The sequence below is a fragment of the Aegilops tauschii genome, chromosome 1 (assembly GCF_002575655.3).
Source record: "Aegilops tauschii subsp. strangulata cultivar AL8/78 chromosome 1, Aet v6.0, whole genome shotgun sequence".
Classification (NCBI taxonomy): domain Eukaryota; kingdom Viridiplantae; phylum Streptophyta; class Magnoliopsida; order Poales; family Poaceae; genus Aegilops; species Aegilops tauschii.
This window is the reverse complement of record NC_053035.3, coordinates 475868454-475890313: the sequence shown is the minus strand read 5'-3', so window position 1 is coordinate 475890313 and position 21860 is coordinate 475868454. Positions and strand designations below refer to the sequence as shown.

Genomic DNA, 21860 nt, shown 5'->3' with positions numbered 1-21860 from the left:
CAGCTTGCTTACTTTTGGCTTATTCCGCTCTGTTTGATTCGTGATGGATGCCCTCTCTCTCTCTCTCTCTCTCTCTCTCTCTCTCTCTCTCTTGGTTTACTTTCATCTCATGTGTTTTTTGTATGTTTTTTTTGCATTTCATATATTTTTGTCTGTACAAATTTCATTGCTTTCATTTTATGAAAATGTTGTAGTAGCCTTTTAATTCGCATCTATCACAAAACACAAGAAATTTTTATAATTCAAGATTTTAGTTTGATCAACAATTTTTTAAATATTTTAAACAAAAAATATAATAGGATATTTCTTTTTACTATAAATCTTATTTTTAACCTTAAAAAATCTGATAATGCGGTAACATGTTTATCTTTTTCTGCGTCAAATGTTTGTATCATACTATGAATTTTCAAATCCAAATCTTGAAATATTTGTTAGAATGTTAGGTCCTAAGGTGTACCTCGTAAGGATGATTTATAAAACAATATTAAAATTTCTCCCTATACAGGCTATACCGTAGTAATTAAAGTAGAAAAAGATTGAAAGAAAAAAAAACTTGGGCCGGTCCAACAGGCTGGCAAGCAATCCTGTTGTCGTCAGGGGAAAACTCTAGTGTCCACGACCTAAAAAGAAAAACCTCAAACAAAAAAAAAAACACATCGGTATCATCGAGCGAGAGAGCGGCGGGGCAATCGTGGGAGGGGTGATGGGAACAGCCGACGCGCCGGCCGGGAGCGGAAGAGCGCCACCCGACGACGAGGAGCCGAGCAGGCGGCTGCGTGGCCGTAGCACGCGACTGCCGCGGCGCGGCTGGCGAATTAGGTATTTCCCTGGTCTGACGGTCTCCAGTTAGTCGGCCAGCAGCCCGGCCGATTAGTAGCATATATACGCATTGTGCTAAGTAGGAAATTACCGATGTCCTAGTTAATTTACTTTTGTTGTTTGAGGAACAACGGGTGACCGATCCTGGATTAGAAATGGCATTTTATACTAAAGTAATTTTACTACTTTTCCGACCCCTCCAAGTGAGGAATTTTTGCCTCACAGGAACCACACGCGACTCTCCTCCCTCGGTGGGCAATTGGCTGATGCCTTTTGGTTCCTGTTAGATTTTAGCCGATGCTGAATCAATTCAGTCAAAGAGCCAGAATCTAAGTTTGAATTTGGAACAGAATTAACTTTTAATAGAGAGCTGATGTTTTATTTCAAGTGCGGATTCAAATGATAACAAATATGTGACTGAGAGACACACTGGAAAGGAGAACCCTAGTTGGCATGGGATGATTTTGTTTAACTTTTTCAAGGCGGTTTCCCTTTAATGTTTTCTAGCACACCTTATATTTTGGACGCCGATAAGTGCCACACGTGTGGGCGTTAGGGGGGCTGCCCACATATTTTGTGTGGTGTATAAGAGAAACAGCCCACACACCCACGTGTGGGTAAAAAAAGTAATGCCCACAGACCTCTTTTTTCCCCTCCCGATCCCTCTCACACGCGTGCGTGTGGGCGAAATAGATGACGCCCACACGCCCCGTACGTCAGGCCTCGTACCTCGTGGTCCCGCACGCCCGCGTGACAGTCACCGCGCGTCCCGCAGTTGCCATGATCCAGACCCTCGTCCATGTTCGTTTAACTGCAGTTGCCATGTCGCTGAACTTCGGTTGCCATGTCGGACAACTACAGTTGTCATGGTTGCTCAACTGCAGTTGCCATGTATGGTCTGATCTACTGCAGTTGCCATGATTTCAAAACTTTAGGAGTTGCCACCCACTAAACACTAGGCAGTTGCCATGTAGCACTACAAGAAGGCATGGCAAAAAAACATGTTCGGGTAAAAGAGAGAGTTGCCATGTGCTCACAAGCACGCTAGGGCAGTTGCCATGTAAAAGAAAGAGTTGCCATCTGCTTACGTGCACGCTACGGCAGTTGCCATGTACCATGCAAAAACACATGGCAACTCGGGTAAAAAAGAGTTGCCATCTGCTTACAAGCAAAAGCTAGGGCAGTTGCCATATACCTGCAGAAACATATGGCAACTGCCAGCTTTGGGTGTGGGCTAGGAGACGGGCGTGTGGGCGAAGTGATAAACGCCCACACACCAGCCCCCTCTGCGTGCGTGAAACTAGTGTGTGGGCGAATTGCTAAACGCCCACACACCAGCCCCCCGTGTGGTGAAAAAAGGACGTGTGGGCGACCGGATGAATGCCCACACACCAGCTTAGTGCTACGTGGCACACAAAAACTGCTAGAACGCGCCAAGATTCGTGCAGAATTGGTTGGACGAGGATCCATGCGTGTGGGCGAGTTGCCAGACGCCCACACGTGTGGGCGTTAGACTTTTCGTATATTTTCTATAGGCTTTGTAATTTGAAATAGAGGCAGTATTTATTTTTCTTTGAGCTACTGTTTTAATGTAATATGAGAAATATCTCTAGTTACGTGAGAAGGTTATGTGATAGTAATCATGTCCTTTTTTGATGCCTTTTGGCGGCATATAATGGTCTTGCAACATTGCCGAGTTTAAGTCATTTGGGGGTATTATACTGTTTGTTTCAGTTTGATGCAGGAACGTAGTTACAAGGCTCTGGGCCTCTGGTCACATCCATTTTAATGTTTATGATTTGCTTGCTGATTTTTCTGAACTTTGGGCTGAGACTTAGCATGTCCAAGCTTGTCTTGGTCATGCTTGTTTCTTTGCTTGCATCATCTTTGTTCTTTGGTGATATATACAACAACAGTTGTGTCACTTGGGAGGTTGGTTCCACATGTTACGATAAATAATAAGGATAATCATCCAATTACCCTGCTGACTTGATCTAGTATACTTATGGTACCTTTGGTAGATAAATAATGCTACGTGCCAGCAAAGTATTTGTTGTTTCATTAGAATTTATTTTGTGGTGCAATTTAAGGTTGAAATATCGTTTTCTTGCATATGTTGGTTTGTTCAATGATCTATTATTACTTCTGAGGTTGCAACTATGTGTATATTTTGTGCATGTCTTTCCAACCTAGATTTTACATTTCACATTGTTGTTCTCGTTCAATTTTAAGAACACTATACCGGTCCAGTATTATGCATGAGCTGATTTTAGTTTTGAAGCACTTCTAAAATAAATTGGTCTTGTTTGATGGGTTTCACTGTTTCTAGGAGGTAAACAGAACAAGAGAGGGGGATAAAGTGGTTTCTTTGAATGATCCACCACACTACGAACAAGGTATGATATGAATGTGCGAGTGCTGTTATTATAGTTGAACTGAAATGTCTTCTACTAGTCGACAAGATCTTTAAAATCCAAGTTAAAAATTTGGAGAAGTTGCGCCATGCCCACCTGTTTACTTTTGAAACTTGGTATATTGCAAAGTCCCATCTTAATTTTCATGGTCTAAACACCTACCCCAAGTTCATATTGGTAGTTGTGGGTTTATATGTCTAATTTTCATAGCTTAGGTGCAGACAGAGTCTAAATTTTCAATTGATCATGTTAAAACATACAATTAGCTAAGCGCCAAACTTCCATTCCTAACTTGCAATTTTCTAACAGTATCAGTAGAAAGCAAGTAAAAATGGAAAATGTCGCATGCATTATTTTTGTACTGATCCAGATATGCAAAGACAGTTTTGAGAACTTTGCAAATCAAGAGGGTGAAAATCTGCAAAATATGCTTCAATTAAATTATGTAAACATATTTATCCAGTTTTTTCTTAACTTGAATTAGCGCCTGTATCTTGAATGGTTCTTCCTTCTTTTGGCCTATTCTTTGGACTCTGTTGTATGTGCTACAATATGTTTGCTATTTTTAACTGATTTATTTTTTATGGTAGGTTTTGGCTTGAGCTTTGTGTTGCTAACAATGGATTCTAAGACCATATGCCGGACCAAAGTCTGTGATGTTCCCAACACCATCAAAGTGTATGTTACTGTTAACTTTTTCCGACTGCTTATTCTAGCTAGTGAGTACTACTTTATATACTAGCTTGGATCAAAATAAGTGTACACAGAATTATTCATGTTTTCTGTAGCATATTAGTGAACTGCAGAATTTAGTACTCCCTCCGTAAACTAATATAAGAGCATTTAGATCACTACTTTAGTAATCTAAACGCTCTTATATTAGTTTACAGAGGGAGTATGTACTATTCATGAGCGTGCTTTGGACTATTGCTATAAAATTAAATATTGTTATACTCGTGTTCAATCCTAGCACAATCCACTTGAATGTAGCTACTCTGTTTGACGGTACTTATTCAAGCTGGCCGTGCACCGATCTGAGGAAATAGTTGATGACATTAGAGCACATATACCCCTATTAAATAGCATGCTACAACTACTTGACTACTTTTTATGATAGCAAAATAGGGATATACACATGGAACAACTAATCTCATGTCTTCCTGAACATGCAAACTGTTATGAAATGTTCAACAAAATATTGTGGATTAATTGGGGATAGTATTTTTATTATAAAGAAATAAATTTATTGAAGCATTATGTATTTGTTGTTCTGCCATTGATATTCATACTTGTACCTTTTTTGTACCGATGTTCTATAAATCCCAGAACCCCAGAGTAATTTATGTTTTACCCTTTTTGCAGTCCCTCTGTTTGGTCTATTAGTAGCAAGTTCATGCCAACTAGGGAATACCGCCAGAGTGATTTCCTGAAATTTTCACTACTTCCTGATCCGGAAGATGGTAACCAGGCAAAGGAATGGGAAAGGTTTACAGGCTACCTTCGCGAAAGTGGCAAGGTAAATATTATCTCCACTGTGTTGGTATTTTATTTACTAACTATGCATACAACATATGCCACCTCTTTAATAATATTTAAATCAGCCTTCTAAAACTAACGGTGTGAGGATTGGGCAACCGTCAAGTTAACATCCTCTGAGATAAGAGATGCAGCAGTATGTTACCTCTGTGGCTGTAATAACGTCTTATATTATGGGACGGAGGGAGTATTACGCTAAATTCTCATATAGCTGCATTTTGATGCCTATAATGTGAATGCATCTTCTTACCATGTGTTTTTCTTTGTAGGCCAGTATTGTTAAATTCAGCTCTGGAACCTTGCACATTCTTGCTCCTAAACCTCATTCTTCCTCTCATGTGGTGATCTTGTATGAGACCGGAATAAAAGAGCCTGGAGTCTGCAAAAATATGGCAGGGATATCTGGTGAGAGTTTTTCTATATCATTTATCTAACGGCATATCTTGCTAGAGATATTCTTTATTAACTAGAAATGAACATATTTTAGCCAGGCTGCTGTATTATTCCCCTGTTTAATCCTGGGCAGCTCATTGCCTACCAGTACCAGCACAACATCTCTAAACTAGCATTTTATTTGTGTTGGTTACATCACGTCGTCTCCCAAGAGTGGCATTTGCTATTTCCCTTTTTACTTCATGTGGATTATTACTGTTCATGTTGTTGACTGAGTTCTATCCATAATGAAATTTAAGCCATGATTGCTATTAGATTTCGCTGGTTTATTTAGTTTTTATTATTGACTGTTCTTCGCTTATTTGCTGTGTCAACAGGGATATCCAACGAGAGTGGGGAGATTTGTGATAACACATCACATCCTATGGAGATAATTTCTTCACCAAAACACCATAATCAACATGGAATTTTGAACCCAGCAGTGACGAAGGGAGCATCTATTGTTATAAGAAATTTTGTCAGCACAAACCCTAATTATCTACGAACTCTTAGTCAGGCACATGCTGGCTGGATCTTTGGAGCAATAGCAGAGCTCATTGATAACTCCAGGGATGCTGGTGCATCCAGGTATGCCCTTGTCTTCAAAGTGTATTTTCAGAAAGGTGCTTGGTTGTTTATTCTTTAAATCTTTTGTAGGACTAGTTGGGCATTGTGTGTTGTCTTGTGCTGCATTATGTAATATTAGTCAGTTAAGAGAATATGTAATAATTCAAGTTATAGAACATAAAGATAGTAGCTCTAAGAGAGATATTTAAAATTTGTTATACGATATTATTTATGAAACTAGTAAAATAAAATGTAGACTAAAAACCCCAGTGCATGAAATGTTAAATATTATTTTTAACCATCTTATTTTTTCTTCGGTTTATTAACGGGATAGTTTGCTTCTCTCCCTAGGGAATATGTATATTGTATCCTTCTTTTGGCAGTCTAGGATTTTTTTCGGAGCTTCTTGCCTTCTTCCTGTTCGTAGTTTCCGGTTTCCACGACCTGTAGCAATACATATTCTCAATAATTCCTCACTGATGAGTGCCTTAGACGTGTTTTTAGATTATCTGGAGCTTTTTATTGTTCGTTTCCACTAACTGATTTGTTTCTTTCATTTTTCCTTTTATTCACGGAAGGTTGGATATTTCCATCCAATCTATGTTTTCAAAGCAAGCAGGGCAAAAAGTTCCTGTCTTATGTGTTGTTGATAATGGCCATGGAATGACTTATGCCCAAATGATGAGAATGGTCTCATTTGGTCACAAAGGACCAAATGAACACTGCCAGGATCAGATTGGGAGGTTTGGAATTGGATTTAAGGTAAACTTCTGTCATTAAATGTCGTCAAATATTCTCATTCCTATACTGTCCTCGATTAATGATACTTGTTGTGACCGTTTTATGTATTTTGATATGTACATCCATCATATGGTATTGATAAGATTTGTCTGATTTATTTTAACTGTGTAACTAAAACTTGCCTGACTGTTACCTTATTAGACTATAGTGAACTACTTAGATGTGTAATTATATTGGTAATGAAGACAACACATACAATAATGCAACGGTGTGGCTACTAAAAGCAGGGAACGGTGTGTTGTTCAGTATACCTGCAAACTTGTTAGTTCTACAGTATCATTTGGTAAGTTCTCAGGTGTAATGTGAATGCCATGCTCTAGGTCGATTTAACTTCAAACCTTTTTGTCCAGTAAACAAGTATGACTAGGAATTTTTAGTCTGTAACTTCACAAACAATAATCAATTGTGTTGTTTTGTTGTAGACTGGTGCTATGAAACTTGGGAGAGATGCATTTGTTCTTACCCAAACTTCAACGTCCAGATCAGTATCCTTTCTATCCCAGTCTTTTAATGAAAATAAAGACGTAAGCAAAGTTCTACTTATCCCTTCATTCTTTTTCTATGGGCATGTTAAAGCTATAGTAGTATGATTTTCTACAGAATCTTGAGATCCCTGTGGTGACATATTGCAAGAAAGATCAATACATGGAAGTTGATTTGGGTGTGCAATCTGAAGCTACTGCAGAATATAACCTGAATGCTATCAAGAAATTTTCCCCATTTAATGAGTATTTCATTGGAGAAAAGGTGGGCTTATTTGGTGAAGAGGGCACTGGCACACAGGTTTACATATGGAATTTGGATAGATGGGGTACAGATTACACCTTGGAGTGGAACTCACAAAAAACTGATGAAAGCCCTGACAGTCATGGTAATGGGGACATATTAATCCGTTCAAAAAGAGTCAGATCACGTCCAGGACAAACAAATGGCAATGTATGTACTTTTTCATCCATATTAATATTTTTGTACTTTTCTTTTTGAGACAAGAGATAACCTCTCAGTTTCATTGCAGAAGCTACAAGTTAGTCACATCATTCAAATAGTTGTATCAGTGGCAATATATTATTTTGACATTTTGATAATTTGATATCTAATACCGATTCATTTTTCATATTCTAATAGGTACCCTTGGATTATTCACTTAAAGCTTATGTAGAAGTTATGTTTCTGAATCCTCAGATGAAAATTACTGTCCAAGGGTCTCCGGTAAATACTCATATGCCATATATTCTTTTATGTTGTGACATATTATATTCATGTTGCTTATGTTTCTTTCTATTTCCTATGTTGGCACTGGTCCCGTATGATGCGACGCCGACGAGTACTTTCCGTCGAGGTGGCACACGTACACAACCTGGCTGCCTGACGCGTTCTAACTGGCCGATGCTTTTGGCCAACACACACCTACTACGCAACCAAGCAGGCACTCAGGCAGGCTGATCGATTCTTCTCTGGCCACGGCACACGTACACGTACACGTACGTATTCCCTCAAAAAACGTACACGTACGTATGAACCAGCAAGCCGCCGAGACAAGCCAAATACTACGCACACGTGGACACAGGAGTTGATAGCAAAAAGGCTCGTGTCGAGCCTTTGTTTCTTTCTATTGATCTGAGTTGATATTACAGCGTAGGGGTACATGGATATTTAAAGGAGCTAAGCTGCTAGTCCTAAACTAGTCCGAGTCCTATTACTAATCCAATGTTAAATCGGTGACTGCTATCACTATCTAGTCCGTGCCGGACAAGGGAACCACTACATCGTGGTTAATCCCAACATCCTAGGTCATAGTCTGTCATTTGGAAAAGACTCTTCGCAATACTTCGGTTTTGTCTGGGGAAATAATGGGAAGGACCATTCAGCTCACTCTAGGAACAAGTGATGTGGAATGGGGCAGAATGAACCGTGGAATTTTCTTGTATTGGCATGGTCGTCTAATAGAGGTGGGCTAGATGTTATTGTATTAAACTACACATCATGAGTTCATGACCATTTTTATTTTTCTATGTTCCACACATGGTTCCTCCCTGACCCATTCGCCATTAGAAATAATCAGTCATACTGAGGATGCAAATATATTTCTCTCATAGCTTGTGAGTAGAGATGGGGTAAGAATTTTATCCCCATCTGTGCTGAGCATGGAAAACTATGTGAAATGTAAAAACTAACAACTATTTGCAGGAACTAGATTGAGCTTTAATTGTACATCACAAACAATTCATGATTGCTTTGTTCCAGCAAGCTGTTTGCGTCCTAGATTTTTTGCCATGCATTTTGTGCTTTTTTAACTTTGATTTTGTATTCTTTCCCAGTCTTACAAACGAGTTGGAGCTCAAAAGCATAATGCTGACACGGGCCGTGGAATAATAGGAGTTGTAGATATTACAAATCTCATTGTATGGTTCAGAATATCTTGGCCTTTTATCCATGTTCTTCAGTTTTCTACTTTTACTCTTCTGACCCTGTATTGAACTTATCCATATGTGTTGCAGGATGATAAAGATGGTCATACTTGGGTTCTTAACAGTAAACAGGGGTTTCAAGATTGTGAGATATATGCAGAACTGGAGGAGTGGCTTGGTAGAAAAACCGATGAATACTGGGATGCAAATTTTGACCCTCTTAATTTGGTAAGGGAGTATGAGTCAGTTTATGTTGAAAACATCTTATACATATCTGGTCATGAAGTACTCGAAGTAATCTCTCTAAGCACCTACGACATAGATTGATATCCTTTTGACAGGTCTGAAGTGTTAATGTTGTGAAATTTCAGGTTTTGCTACATGCCACCTTTCAATGGGCACTGTGATATTCCAGAGCAACAAATGGAGGTTGGTGTGATCACAGTTGCTGAGAAGAGATGCGGCCACAATAAGGCAGCCCAGCGGGAGGTTCAGAGATCCAGCCAAGATGAAGACGTGAAGGTAACCAAAATCCAAAGCTTAACGTGTAGTCCTTTTCTTTTTGTAGTCAAAGTTACTAAGAGAAAATATTTGATCCTCTTGTGTGCTCAGAACGTCAGGTTAATCCCACCAGCCGACAGCAAGGGAAACGGGAAGAGATCTTCTTCAGGTTCCATGAGCTTGGAAGGTATGCATGCTATGCAAATGCAACAGAACAGAGTCTCTAGATGGATTTTCTTACGCAAACTAACGATGTGCGATCCGATGGTTTTGAAGACGATCTCTCGCAAGCCGAGTCGGGTACCACTCAGCCCCCTTTGAAGAGGCTGTCGAGGGGTCCGAGAGCAGCTGTAAGAAACAGTGCTGAATGAGTACGCCTGGTAACCGTCATATTTCTTTTTCATTTGTAACCAAGCTCGTGAAGATTTCATTTCTCATTTTACTAAATCCCTTTTTTCATTCTACTTAGTTGTAGGCACGAGTGGCTACCCTGTTGTGAAGCTCCATGTGGCCATGTGGGGTCATCGCACGAATCTTCAGGCACCTTTGGTCAACAAAATGGAGCTGCAGGCCACACCCTTCCGTTGCTTCTGAATGACTTGATCGCTTTCCGCTTCCTTCTAAATGTTATGTGAAGTGGTTTTTTTTTTACTCTTTCGAATGTACTGTAGTTAGTGACATAGCTACAAACTTATCATTACAAGACCAAAATAAGGATATGGCACTGCCTCATTACCTCAGTTTGCATTGCATGCAAACAATATGTGTACTCGTCGTGCTTCTGAGCTCTAAAATCCTCTCTGTGTCTATTTTGTACCACATGACACATTCCAGTCATACGTCAACCCCTAGAGCAGGTTATGCGTACGAGATGTAATTTGTGGCTGGCCATTCAGATTCAATACATTTTATAGTACTATGTGAAGTTTTTGGGTGTATGCATTGCTCTGGTAGTTTTATGTGGGTTGACACAGAGCCACCACAAAGAACACAGACCGGTCGACGTGCAGCTCCCCACCGTCAGACTTATCAGAGATCGAGATGAGTGCAGGCCCCACACATGCCAAACAACACTTGTGAAGGCGCCATCAGATCATCTTTGCTACGGCTGCTAACGTACGTACCTCCCTTTCGCAAAGGGAAGGGAACGGCATAGACCGAGGAGCAACCAGATGGAACGAGGGGAGGGGCTTTCTCTCGCAGCTCGCTTACACAGAGACATAAGAACCCCTGGCCTTTGAATCTTAAAAAATGTTAATTGCTCGTTTAAAGAAGTTCATGCTGTGTAAAAAAAAAGTCTGCGCAACTTTAAGAAAATGTTTCTAACATTTGAAAAGAAATGTTCACACACTTCGATAGAATGTTTCATATGATCGTATCATTCAGAAAAAGAATATGTGTCATTTAAAAAAACATCTTTCATAAAAATCTATGTGACATTTAGACCCTGTTCGGTAATCCACCAACTTATAGCTGGCCAAATGGGCCGTTTTTTCGGGCCGGCCCGTGAGCACGCCGGCACGGCCCGCCCTGGGCCAGGCACGGCACGGGCTAAACGGGCCAGGCCCGGCACGCGGCATGCCCTGGGCTGTACCTGGGCCTGGAGGCTGGGCACGCGGGCCGGCATGGCACGGCCCGATTACTTTTTTTATTTTTTTATACATCTATATATGGCCCAACATGTAAAAATAGGCTAAAAAACGCTCAATGCGTCAAATAATAGGCTGAAAATATGCGGCCCACCGTGCTAAACGGGCCAACGTGCCGGCCCGTTTACTAACTGGGCCGTGCCTGGGCCTAGGCGCAGCACGCGGGCTGGCACGGCACGGCCCGTATAGTAATCGTGCCCTGGCGGGCCGTGTCGGGCCAGGCACGATTGCGATGGGCCGGGCCGGCCCGTTTGGCTAGGTATGCACCAACTCCTGGAATCTACGGAGCGAGGAAAATGCAGCTCCGTCATTTTCAACTGCAGCTCCGCTAGCTCCGGAAGCGGAGTTGTGGAGCGGAGCAATACCGAACAGGGCCTTACAAATGATACAATGTAAATAAATGTCTGCGTGGTATAAAAAACATTAAGTGCCATTCTAAAAAATGTACATGACATTTTCAAGAAATATTCAAATATTTCAGAAAAACATGTCATATTTAAAAAATATATACGATCTAAAAAATGTTGCATGTCATTAAAAAAAGTTCAACATGTATTTATAAAAAATTAACATTTATTCAAAAATTGTTCAAAACAAATAGTTAAAAAAAATGTACATCATGTCTAATAGAAATGTACAATGCATATTGAAAAAGCTAGACATGTGTTAAAAAAAGAAAAAGGAAAAAAACAAAGAAACCTGATGAAGAAGTACAAAAAACCAAAAAAAATATAAGAAAACCGATAAAGAAACAAAGAAAAATATAAAAGAACCAATAAGGAAAACACATAGGAAAAAAACTCAAAGCCAGAGTGCTACAATACTTCGCCAGTCCACACCCTCGCGTCCAGAAGCAACGGGTGAGAAATAGGCCTTGCTGGGAAGGAGTGTCACGGGAACGCTTCATTGACCCAGACTGTATCCAGAGGACGTCTATTCTTTTAGGGATAGCTTTCATGGCGGATTTTACTAATTCTGCAATGTTGTTACATCGTCAATTATTACATCGACTCAAATAACCCCCATTTTGCATCATCTCAATCACTTTGAAACAGTCCACTTTGACAATCAACTTGTTGCAGCCAATATTACTTGTGGGGATCAGCCCGTCAGTCACCACGGGCGACTGCTTACAAGCGTTAGTGTGTGCGAGAAATGGGTTATCGACGTACTCCCTCCGTTTGAAAAAGCTTGTCCCTCAAATAGATGTATCTAGCACCAAGTTAGTGCGCTAGATGCATCTATTTGAGGAACAAGTTTGGGACAAGTTTTTTCAGACGGAGGGAGTACGAGACTGATGACCCTGCCGCCTGAAGGCGTGTATCTTCTTCCCTTCTCCTGGCTCTGTTTTCCTGGATCCCCAACTCATTTTTTTAGGGCAGATCCCCAGTTCTTGTTGTTACTACTCCCTTCGTCCGAAAAAGCTTGTCTCTCAAATGCATGTATCTAGCATCAAATTAGTGCTAGATACATCCATTTGAAGAACATAGATCCTAGTGAGGACCGTGTCAAGGAAGGAGGACGCAGGCACTGTCACTTCATGAACTAGATGATTCCCCGCGCGTTGCTGCGGGATTTGTTTCACCAAAATTTCTATTGTGGACACAAAAAATGTAGATAAAAATAGTGATTTTCCTGTGCACTAACACATTTCCCTTGTGGGGAAAGAATGTATTTGAAAGGATGTGCATGTAAGCATTGCTTTCATTGGATGGTAACAGTAGTGTTTATACAAAGAATTTGAAACAGAAGAAGCCTTTCAATGATAACACTTGCCTGTCATATACATGAAAATAGTGCATCAGAATCATCATAGCTATAGTCAAATGTAAAAGGAACACATTTTTATGTTGGATCCATGTATGTGCAGTTATCTTGTTCCCTAAGCTGAATATCACCAAAATGCAAGTAATTCCTTAATTATCTATAACAAAAATAACTATTTGAGACAAAACAAATGTTGCCACATACATGGAAACTTGTAGGGAAAGGCCACCTTGTTTACATGAACTTAAAATCTACCAATTCAGCAAAGCGAACAATCACTAACCTGCAAGTATCAAGAACAAACAAAGTAACATTTTTAAGATGTGAACAGTATAGCGCAAATGAAAAGCCAGAGGAAAGAAAAAATATTCAATCAGGAACTATGTTTGTGTCCAGGGTAACTTTGAATATACGATGGTGAATATGATCAACCTGAAAAAGAAGATGATCATGGAGTCAGCATCAGAATTACTAAAGAAAAAAAATAAAAGAAGCTATCCACAAATGAGACGCATCCATGGTCTCAACACCAGCATATCTCAGTTACCATGCAGCAGGGCGGGCTGGGGACATCAAGATAAAGGAGTGGCAAGCAAGTCCACTGGACCATCGCTGGCCACACTCGTAAGCTTACCATGGATAGAACGGAGCAGCATAGACGACATCCTCCCTACTGCAGAGTCAGCTCACCAAAAAACGCCACCATCACTATGCTAGAAGCTCGACGAAGAGGTCGTTGAATGCTCACCTCAGATACGCCAAGTCAGAGACCTACATACAACCTGACAAACAGACAAAGATGGAGCATGAATAAACTGTCCTAAATCACATTGTCTCAAGTAGTAAAAAGTAAAGTCACTGATGCACTAACTGTACCTGTATTACATAAAAGATAGTATGCTGGAATTCTAATAGGAAGGTCTGTTTCAAATTGCCAAAGAACAAAATAATTCAGTTGGGACCTGATTATGTGTAAGATGAGAACGTAAAGATTCGCAGCCAGTAAGACAACCCACCCTCACGCTCCACCTGAACCCAATTTTTTTACAGAAATGCAAACCCATCTATACATGTTTGAAACAAAAACACAATCAGATTTGCCTTTGCTTCATTTGACCAGAAAAAATCCAACAGCACCGGCGCACACACACACACGCAACATGAGATACTCTGAACACTTAACACACATGTGCGTACCAGCGAGAGTAGGCAAATCAACTCACCGTGGCTCGTTTGTAGCCCTCAAAGGACTCGCGGTAATCGTCATATAGCTGCTGCGAGTATATCGTGCTGCGTGACAAAAAATGCTAATAGGGGTGGGCGGAAACCCGAGATCAATCCATCACCAGATCAGGTCAAATCGGGCCAAGCCTAGGCATGGTAGGAGGGGGACGGGGAGGGAGGCAACTTACGTGCAAAGCATCATGTAGCCCTCAGAGTTGAACTGCTGCTCCGGCTTGCCCTCAAGGATGTTGATGAGCTTGTTGATGCCCTTCTGCATGAAGCTCCACCATCCCCTCTCTAGATCGATCGTCTTTGCGATCCTGCACTTGCCCTGCCATCGCCGCCGTAGCCGCCAGTCCTCCCCGACTGCTGTCGCAAACCCTAGAGAAGGCTGGGTTCTGAACTTCTGTTGCGTCTGTCGCTGCGTGGAGTTTATGTCGTTTGGGAAGAGATATTTGAGGGATTGGAGACGGAGCGGGCAGCTTATGAGGTGGGATTCCGTCGCGAAGACGTTTCGACTGGAGGAAGGTTCGCTTGCGCTTCCGCTTCCGCGGGTAGAGAAGCCAACGTGAGGGGCGACGTGCACTACACAGGCCGAGATGATCAACTCTTGGCTGATCTGAGCCATACGTGGTGAATCAAACGGCCAAAAGAATTTGTGATGACGTGGACGCATGAGAAGGCTGAAAAATCAGGTTGTGGGGGGCTCCCATTTAGATATAGTAGATGTGTCGGTGGTCGGTTCCAACCAACAAGTCAGTGCCACTGGCAGTACTAGTTAAGATAAAGGACACGACTCGCCAGTGATAGCGGCTTGGTGTTTACTGCTGCCTGGATTAATTTAATTATTCCGGTCCTTATTCAAGTAATTGCCACGTCAGATGTAAGCAGATGAAGAGTTCCACAGCTACCGCCACTATGTATGTTACTACGATGCCAATGCATGGTAGTACCTTTTTGAAAGTGGCCAGCGTAGCTGGTTTTCATTTCATTTAGCAGGGAGAAATTACAGAAGCTGATCAAACGATCATGAAAAAGAGAGGCAATACATCTTACTTCGGACCCCAAAGAATCAGGCCATCTAGAAAAACTAAGCTAAAACGGCGCACATGGAGATATCTCACGTCACTTCCCCAAAGGGCTGCTGGATGCATCGTGCGCCGGCGAGTCGCCATTGCTCCATGTCGCTCTGGCATGCTTTGATGATGTGCCTAGCGTCAGCTTGTTTGCCCCTGAAAATGCATGCATTTCTTTCCAGCCAGATGTGCCAGGAAATGAGGGCGATCATGGTCTTCGTGCCCTTCCTGTGTTCTGGGGCAGCGGAAGCCACAATCATCTGAACTTTGTCCGTTGTCGTTGCAGCTCTGCTCCACACTTGCTGGTTTAAAGAGCTGCACCCCGTCCAGGAGGCCGCGGTGTTCCAGGCCTGCATTGCCACGGGACATTCCCAGATCAGGTGCAGCGAGGTCTCCAGGTTGCGTAGACACATGGGGCAAAAATAACCATTCGTCCATCCTCTCCTCCGAAGGCGATCGTTGCACCAGAGTCTGCCGAGGTGCAAAAGCCAGAGGAACATCTTCACTTTCCCCGGAGCCCAAATCTTCCAAATGATAGTTTTGAAACTGCATGTCTAATTGCCTTCAAATTGTGCGTTGTACGCCGAGCTTGTCGAGTAGTTTCCCGAGCTGTTGAACTTCCATTTGATCGTGTCCGGGGCCTCCGGTTCCAGATTGATTTGAGCTTGCCTGATCTCTCTTGCCAGCTGCACCACTTGATGCACAATGTTGTTGTAGTCGCCGTTGCGAAGGTCGAGGATCCACCGATCATTAGTCAAGGCCTCCTTTACGCTTCTGTTCTTGCGGATGGCTCGGGCGAACAAGTCGGGGTATGCCGAGCAAAGTTGCCTCCCTCCCAGCCAGGAGCACGACCAGAAGGATGCAGTAGCACCGTTCCCGATGGTCACCACCATGGAGGCCGCGAAAAGAGCCCGATCAACAGCGTCGCATGGCGTCCCGGTGCCAACCCAGGGCCTGGTTGGCTGCCTCCAGGAGAGCCATAGCTAGCGCATCCGTAGAGCCCGGGCGAAACGGCTGAGGTCAGGGATGCCCAGTCCGCCCAGTTGCTCCGGCTTGGTCACTGATGCCTAGCGAACCTTGCATTTGCCGCCCGAGATTTCTTCGTCTCCCGCCCAGAGGAAGCGCCGTCTTGACTTGTCGATCTCCTTTATGAACTTCTTTGGTATTCGCAGCGCCGTGAACGCGAAGGTTGGCATGGCAGATAGCACGCAGCGTACGAGAACGCGGCGGCCTGCCAGCGGCAAGAGCTTCCCTTTCTAGCCCGCGAGCCTCGCTCTAATTCTATCAAGGATGGTCTGAAGGTGAACTAGCTTGATGCGCCCTATCGTTACAGGAAGCCCTAGGTATCTAAAAGGGAACGCCCCCGTTGCACCAACGAAGTTTTGCAGAACATCCTGAACGTCTATGTCGTCGCATCTAATGGGGATCACAGAGGATTTTGACAGATTAACACGCAGTCCTGTCGCATCACCGAACAGTTGTAGCCGTTCTAGAAGGTTATCTATTTCTGCCCGAGCGGGGTTTATGAAAATGATGGCATCGTCGGCGTACGGACTTGTGCGCATCCGCGCCGCCGCGCCTGGGATGATACTCAGCGCGCCTGATCTGGTAGCGGCCTCCAGCATCCAGTGAAGGGAGTCGATGCAGAGAATGAAGAGCAGTGGCGAGAGAGGGTCGCCCTGCCGTAACCCTCGCATGTGCAAAAAACTTTTGCCCGGGACGCCGTTCAGTAGGCAGGCCGAAGAGGAAGTTGACAAAAGGAGCGCTACCCAATCTATCCATCGATGTGAGAAACCTAGTTTCTGAAGAAGTTCGATCAAATACTCCCATGATACACTATCAAAAGCCTTGGCAATGTCAAGCTTGAGTAGGAGGGCCGGTGTTCTAGTTCTATGCAGTGCCCGGACCGTATTCTGAACATACAGGTAGCTGTCGTGTATACATTTCTTCCTCTGAAAAGCAGTATGCGCAGGAGAGATGATCCGGTCAATGACAGTAGCCAATCTCATGGATAAAACCTTGGTGATGAGCTTTGCTACAGAATGTATTAGGCTGATGGGCCTGAAATCGGAAATTCTGGTAGCCCCATCTTTTTTTGGGAGAAGAGCGATCATGGCCGTGTTGAGCTCGGCGAAATTTCCATCAGCCAGCCTATAGAAGCTGTCAAAAACTGCCATAACATCGTCTTTGATCGTGGCCCAGCATGATCGGTAAAAAGTGCCCGAGAATCCATCGGGGCCTGGCGCTTTTTCTGCTGGGGAGGCCTGAATTGCAGCCCAAACCTCCTGCGCAGAGAAAGGGTTGTCCAATCCTTCGTTTTGCAGCGTTGGCATGTCAAGCTCATCCCAATTGAGTGTTCCTCCTCTGTTCTCCTTGTTGCCCAGCAGGTTAGAGAAATGGTTGTGGATAGCCGAAGCTTTGTCTTCATGGGCAGTGGCAGTGATCGTATCGGTTTGCAGGGAGTGGATGAAGTTCTTCCTTCTCCTTGAATTGATCTTTGCTTGGAAAAAGGCTGTGTGTGCATCTCCGGCTTTGAGCCAAGTAATCCTGGAGGCTTGCCTTTTCCTTGCTCTTTCCACAGCCGCCAATCCAAGTGTTCTCATTTTAAGTTGCTTTCTCAGAAGGAATTCGCTCTCTGACAATCTTCTGCTTGTGCAATATCAAGTCTAAGAATAACTTGGCAGGCCAGGTGGAACTGTAGTTTTGCATCGCTGAAATGTGTTTTTGCCCAAATTTTCAGATCAGCTGCCGTCCTCTTCATCTTCTTCTCTAAGCGGATAAACGGGCAGCTGTGATTGACCGGCCGTTGCCAAGCCCGGGCGACAGTCTCCTGGAAGTGCGGGAAACTTGGCCAGAAGTTTTCAAAACGGAAAACCGGCTTTCTACGCGGAGCAGCAGTGTTTGCCAGGAGTAAGGGACAGTGATCTGAGCAGGCTGTTGATTCTGCCATCAGAATGTATGAGGGGAAAAGGGCCTCCCATTCCAGGTTGCAGAACACTTTGTCAATACTAACCAAAGTCGGATTTTCCCTCTCATTTGACCATGTAAATCTTCTATTTTTGCACTTAATTTCTCTGAGGCCTGCCCTGTCAATAGCTGTTCTGAACATGCCCATAATCCTCCTATTCAGATTGAGGTTGTTTTTGTCACGAGCTTCATAGATAATGTTAAAGTCCCCATTGATCAACCACGGCTCGCCAGACGGGGGCGCAACATGGGCAAGCTCAGCAAGAAAAGCATCTTTGCGCGTATCATCCACTGGACCATAAACTGATGTCAACCAGAACCAGGAGCCGTCGTGCAGCACCGTGACTTTACCTGTGATCGAGAAACATCCGACTGCTTGAGAGACAAAAGTAACGCTCCTCTTGTTCCATAGAATGGCGGCTCCTCCTCTAGTGCCCATGGCTGGGAGGACAGCGCAGCCCTCCAACATGTTTCCTCCCAGCTCTCTGACGGTGGGTTTTTGCCAGTCCTCCAGCTTTGTTTCCTGAAGGCAGAGGATGGATATGTGCAGCGCTTCAGCAACTTGGCGCACGGCAGTCCTCTTTGCCGGCGAGTTCAGCCCTTAGACATTCCAGCTCAAGATTGCAGGTGTTGTGCTATTCATTTGGGCACACGCATTTTCTCCATCAAGAACAAACACAAGGTCCAGCGGCAAACACATCCATTCCGACAACTAACACTTGCATTACTAAACTGAAACACAAATCGATACACATCCGAGCTCGCCGGGGGGCGCCGTCGACCACCAATAGGCCCCAACTCTCGACGGCGCCAGCCATGCCTCCTACCACTACTGAAATAGAGAAGAACTATGCCTAGCTCGAGCCACCCTAATGGCAGCCACTGCCGGAAACTACAGACGTAACAGAAACAACAATGGCGACCTAACATGACTACACGACGGCCTCCTCGGCAGCAGCGTCAGGACCAGCCATCCCCACGGCAACGCGGAGCGCGTCCTTGTTGAGCCTGGTCAGCTTGGCGATGATGTTGATGTCGTCGTCGGTGAGGGGCTCGTCGAACCTGCGGATGAGAGCCTCCGCCGCCTTGGCCGTCATTTTGTCCTTGGGCCCCAGCAGGCCTAATCCCTTCACCAGCCTCAGCGTGGCGCGCTCGGCCACCGGGGTTGTATTCTTCTGCGCCGCCTGACGTGCGCTCAGTCACTTCTCCTAGGTGCAGCGCCACCGTGGATGCAGATGTGGGCGTGCGGCAGTTGAAGTTCACCGGGTTTGGCCCGGCGAGGGCGGGGCCGAAGATGTCTGGGGCTGCTTCCTTGGTGACGCCCTCTGCTGCCTTCCCCTTGCCGGCGAAGTCGAGGGGTGCCGCCAGCGTAGCCTCAATCTCTGCATCGATGGCCGCATCCTCAGCGCGGCCCTGGCCCATGGGCGTTATCGGCTTCTTTGCGTTGGAGAAGAACTACTCGATGTCGTCGTCGCACGCCTGAATGGGGGGCAGAGCGGGCGGGGAAGGAAGGGGAGGGGCACCTTGCGCACTGGCGCCCCCCTCTTTCTATCATGGCGCACGCCGTGCCGCCTGTTGCCCTTGGAGCTACTCGAGCGATGGCGCGTCGGGGGGGGGGGGAGCGGCTGCGGTGTGGGCGTTCCTTAGAGGAAGCCTCGCCCCGCTCATGGTGGCCGCGGCCCCGCCCCAGCAGCGTGTCCTTCCAGGATCTCCTTCCCGCGCCGTCACTGTCGTGGTCGCGCCTGGGACCGCCACGGGGCATGCCACGGCAACCCATGTCCGCCACCGGGGCACGGGCCTGGCACTTGTGGTGCTCTTCGCGCTGGCCATCCTCGACGTGCATGGCCCACGTCCCCGGATAGGTGCGCGGAAGCGCATCGTCGTCGTCGGAGCCTGAGGAGGGCAAGCCGCTCTGCGCTGAGTGCGAGGAGCGCGGCGACCGCGGCGACCAGTCTTCAATGCGGTCGACGTGGATGAGAAGATCGAACCGCGTCGCGCCCGGAGGAAGAGCCACCCGGCGATCTGGCGGCGAAAAGCCGTCCATCTCCTCGACGCGCCCCGTGCCACGGGGCAGCTCCAGTAGGTGTGCCTTGTCGGGATGAACGCCATGTCCCACACCCAGACCCAGCACGCGAAGGTCTTGGTGTGGCCGCGCTCCAGAGTGCGGCTGTCGAGGCGGTCGACGCACACCTTGTTGCCGAGCACCTCCTGCGCCCCCTCGATGGACCAGTATTGCATGGGCATATGCTCGATGACGCAACGGACGTCCAGGTTGAAGGTGGCGAAGCCGGCATGATCATCTTCGCGCCACGGCAGGATGGTGAAGTTGGCGTTGTCGACGCGGAGCGTTCCGCGGCGCACGGCGTTGGCGTGGTGGGCCGGCTGGGTGAAGACAATGAGGAAGTCCTCGGGGTAGTGCGCCGTCACCCGCAGCTAGTGGGGCGGAACGCAGAGCTGGGCCTCCAGGGCGCGCCCGACAGCCATGGGCGACGTGGCCGCTACTTCCTCGAAGGCGCGTAGCGTGACCGCATGCTACGTGAGGAAGAAGACCGCCCGCTCCACCTCCAGCGTGGAGACGCTGACCTTGTGGCTGGTGCGAGGGCGGCGCGCCGGATCAGCGAGGCTGAGCTCCGCCATGGGAGGGGCGACGGGAGCCGGCGAGGAAGCAGCGGGCAAGGGCGGAAACAGCAGGCGAGAGGCGATGGGGATGCGCGGGGCGAGTGGTCCTAGCCTAGCTGCAGCAGGGACGCCCGGGCCATTCTTTGGATTTTGAGGACACTCGCGGCCGAAATGACCAGGGCGCTCGCAGATTATACAGTGGAGAGGATCACGGCAATCTTTCCGGCGGTGGAGCTTGCTGAGGCATCTGAAGCAGCAGCCTCTGAAACGGCTTAAAAAGGCCTCGCGGCCATCTACCGAATTGAATGCGGGCCGGCGATCCCGGCGAGGAGGCGGAGGGAGCCCACTACGGACCGGTGGATCGGAGCGGCGCCCGCGGTTCTTCTTGGAGGAGACATCCGTCCACCCACCGTCCATGCTGGAAGAGGAAAGTGTAGCCGCGTGGGACGGAGCAACGATGATGGACTACGGGCGATGGAGTGGGGGCAAAGGAGAGACCGTTGTGCCGGACGCATGACCTACGATGATGGACTAGAGCCGATGGGTGGATGCGCCCTCAGATCCGACGCACTAACGGCCTCCTCATTCCTTGAGCATTCACCACGGAGCAGCAGACGCGGCGGAAAAGGCGGATCTGGAGGGGGCGGTGGCGCATCTGACGGACCAGGAGGAGAAGCCCGTTCCCCCCTCCGCCGACCGATCCACAGCTGGATCCAGATCGTGGGGAGCGCAGCGCGCCCATGCCGCTAGGCGCTATAGCTGAGATGTGGCCGCCACGGCCGGAGTGGCCAGCGGCGCGGGGGCGGGGATGTGGCCGCCGCGGCCGGAGTGGCCAGCGGCGCGGAGTGAGGAGCGGGCGAAGGAGAGCCGAGCTCGAGACCTCATGGTAGTACCTTTGACAAGTTATAATAATTCCTGGAAACTATGCAGAGCTTCTTTGGATCATAGGCTCGTAACAACTCTCTTGGTCACCCTCGGCGGTGCGGCGTAACAGATGGAGTTTGGTCGTCGGGGCAGCGGCCTCGGCTTCCCTGGGTCGTCATCGTATTGTTGTGCTACATAGGCAACGGTGGCCGCGGT

General features: G+C 46.2%; 2 protein-coding genes across 3 annotated transcripts; one reads left to right on the top strand and one right to left on the bottom strand.

The window, feature by feature from the left end:
* Positions 1 to 699: 699 nt before the first annotated feature.
* LOC109749479 (uncharacterized) lies at positions 700 to 10416 on the top strand. 2 transcript variants are annotated; one of them, XR_012187896.1, is made up of 14 exons: positions 700 to 819; positions 3149 to 3215; positions 3824 to 3911; positions 4596 to 4749; positions 5039 to 5174; positions 5540 to 5789; positions 6347 to 6530; positions 6992 to 7093; positions 7170 to 7505; positions 7695 to 7778; positions 8888 to 8971; positions 9068 to 9205; positions 9349 to 9499; positions 9590 to 9665. XR_012187896.1 is itself a non-coding variant. In XM_073501552.1 (14 exons), exons 2-14 carry the CDS (start codon positions 3853 to 3855, stop codon positions 10070 to 10072), a joined length of 1881 nt encoding a protein of 626 aa, XP_073357653.1. In that variant the 5' UTR covers positions 2385 to 3215; positions 3824 to 3852; the 3' UTR covers positions 10073 to 10416. The 2 variants fall into 2 exon arrangements, 1 of the variants encoding a protein (XP_073357653.1); XM_073501552.1 differs by lacking the exon at positions 700 to 819 and adding an exon at positions 9954 to 10416 and having other exon boundaries at positions 2385 to 3215; positions 9068 to 9213.
* Positions 10417 to 15748: 5332 nt separating this feature from the next.
* Positions 15749 to 16390, bottom strand: LOC109749461 (uncharacterized). Its single transcript, XM_020308422.1, has 2 exons — positions 16271 to 16390; positions 15749 to 16156 (listed from the first exon to the last, which is right to left on the bottom strand). Exons 1-2 carry the CDS (start codon positions 16388 to 16390, stop codon positions 15749 to 15751), a joined length of 528 nt encoding a protein of 175 aa, XP_020164011.1.
* Between the last annotated feature and the right edge of the window lie 5470 nt (positions 16391 to 21860).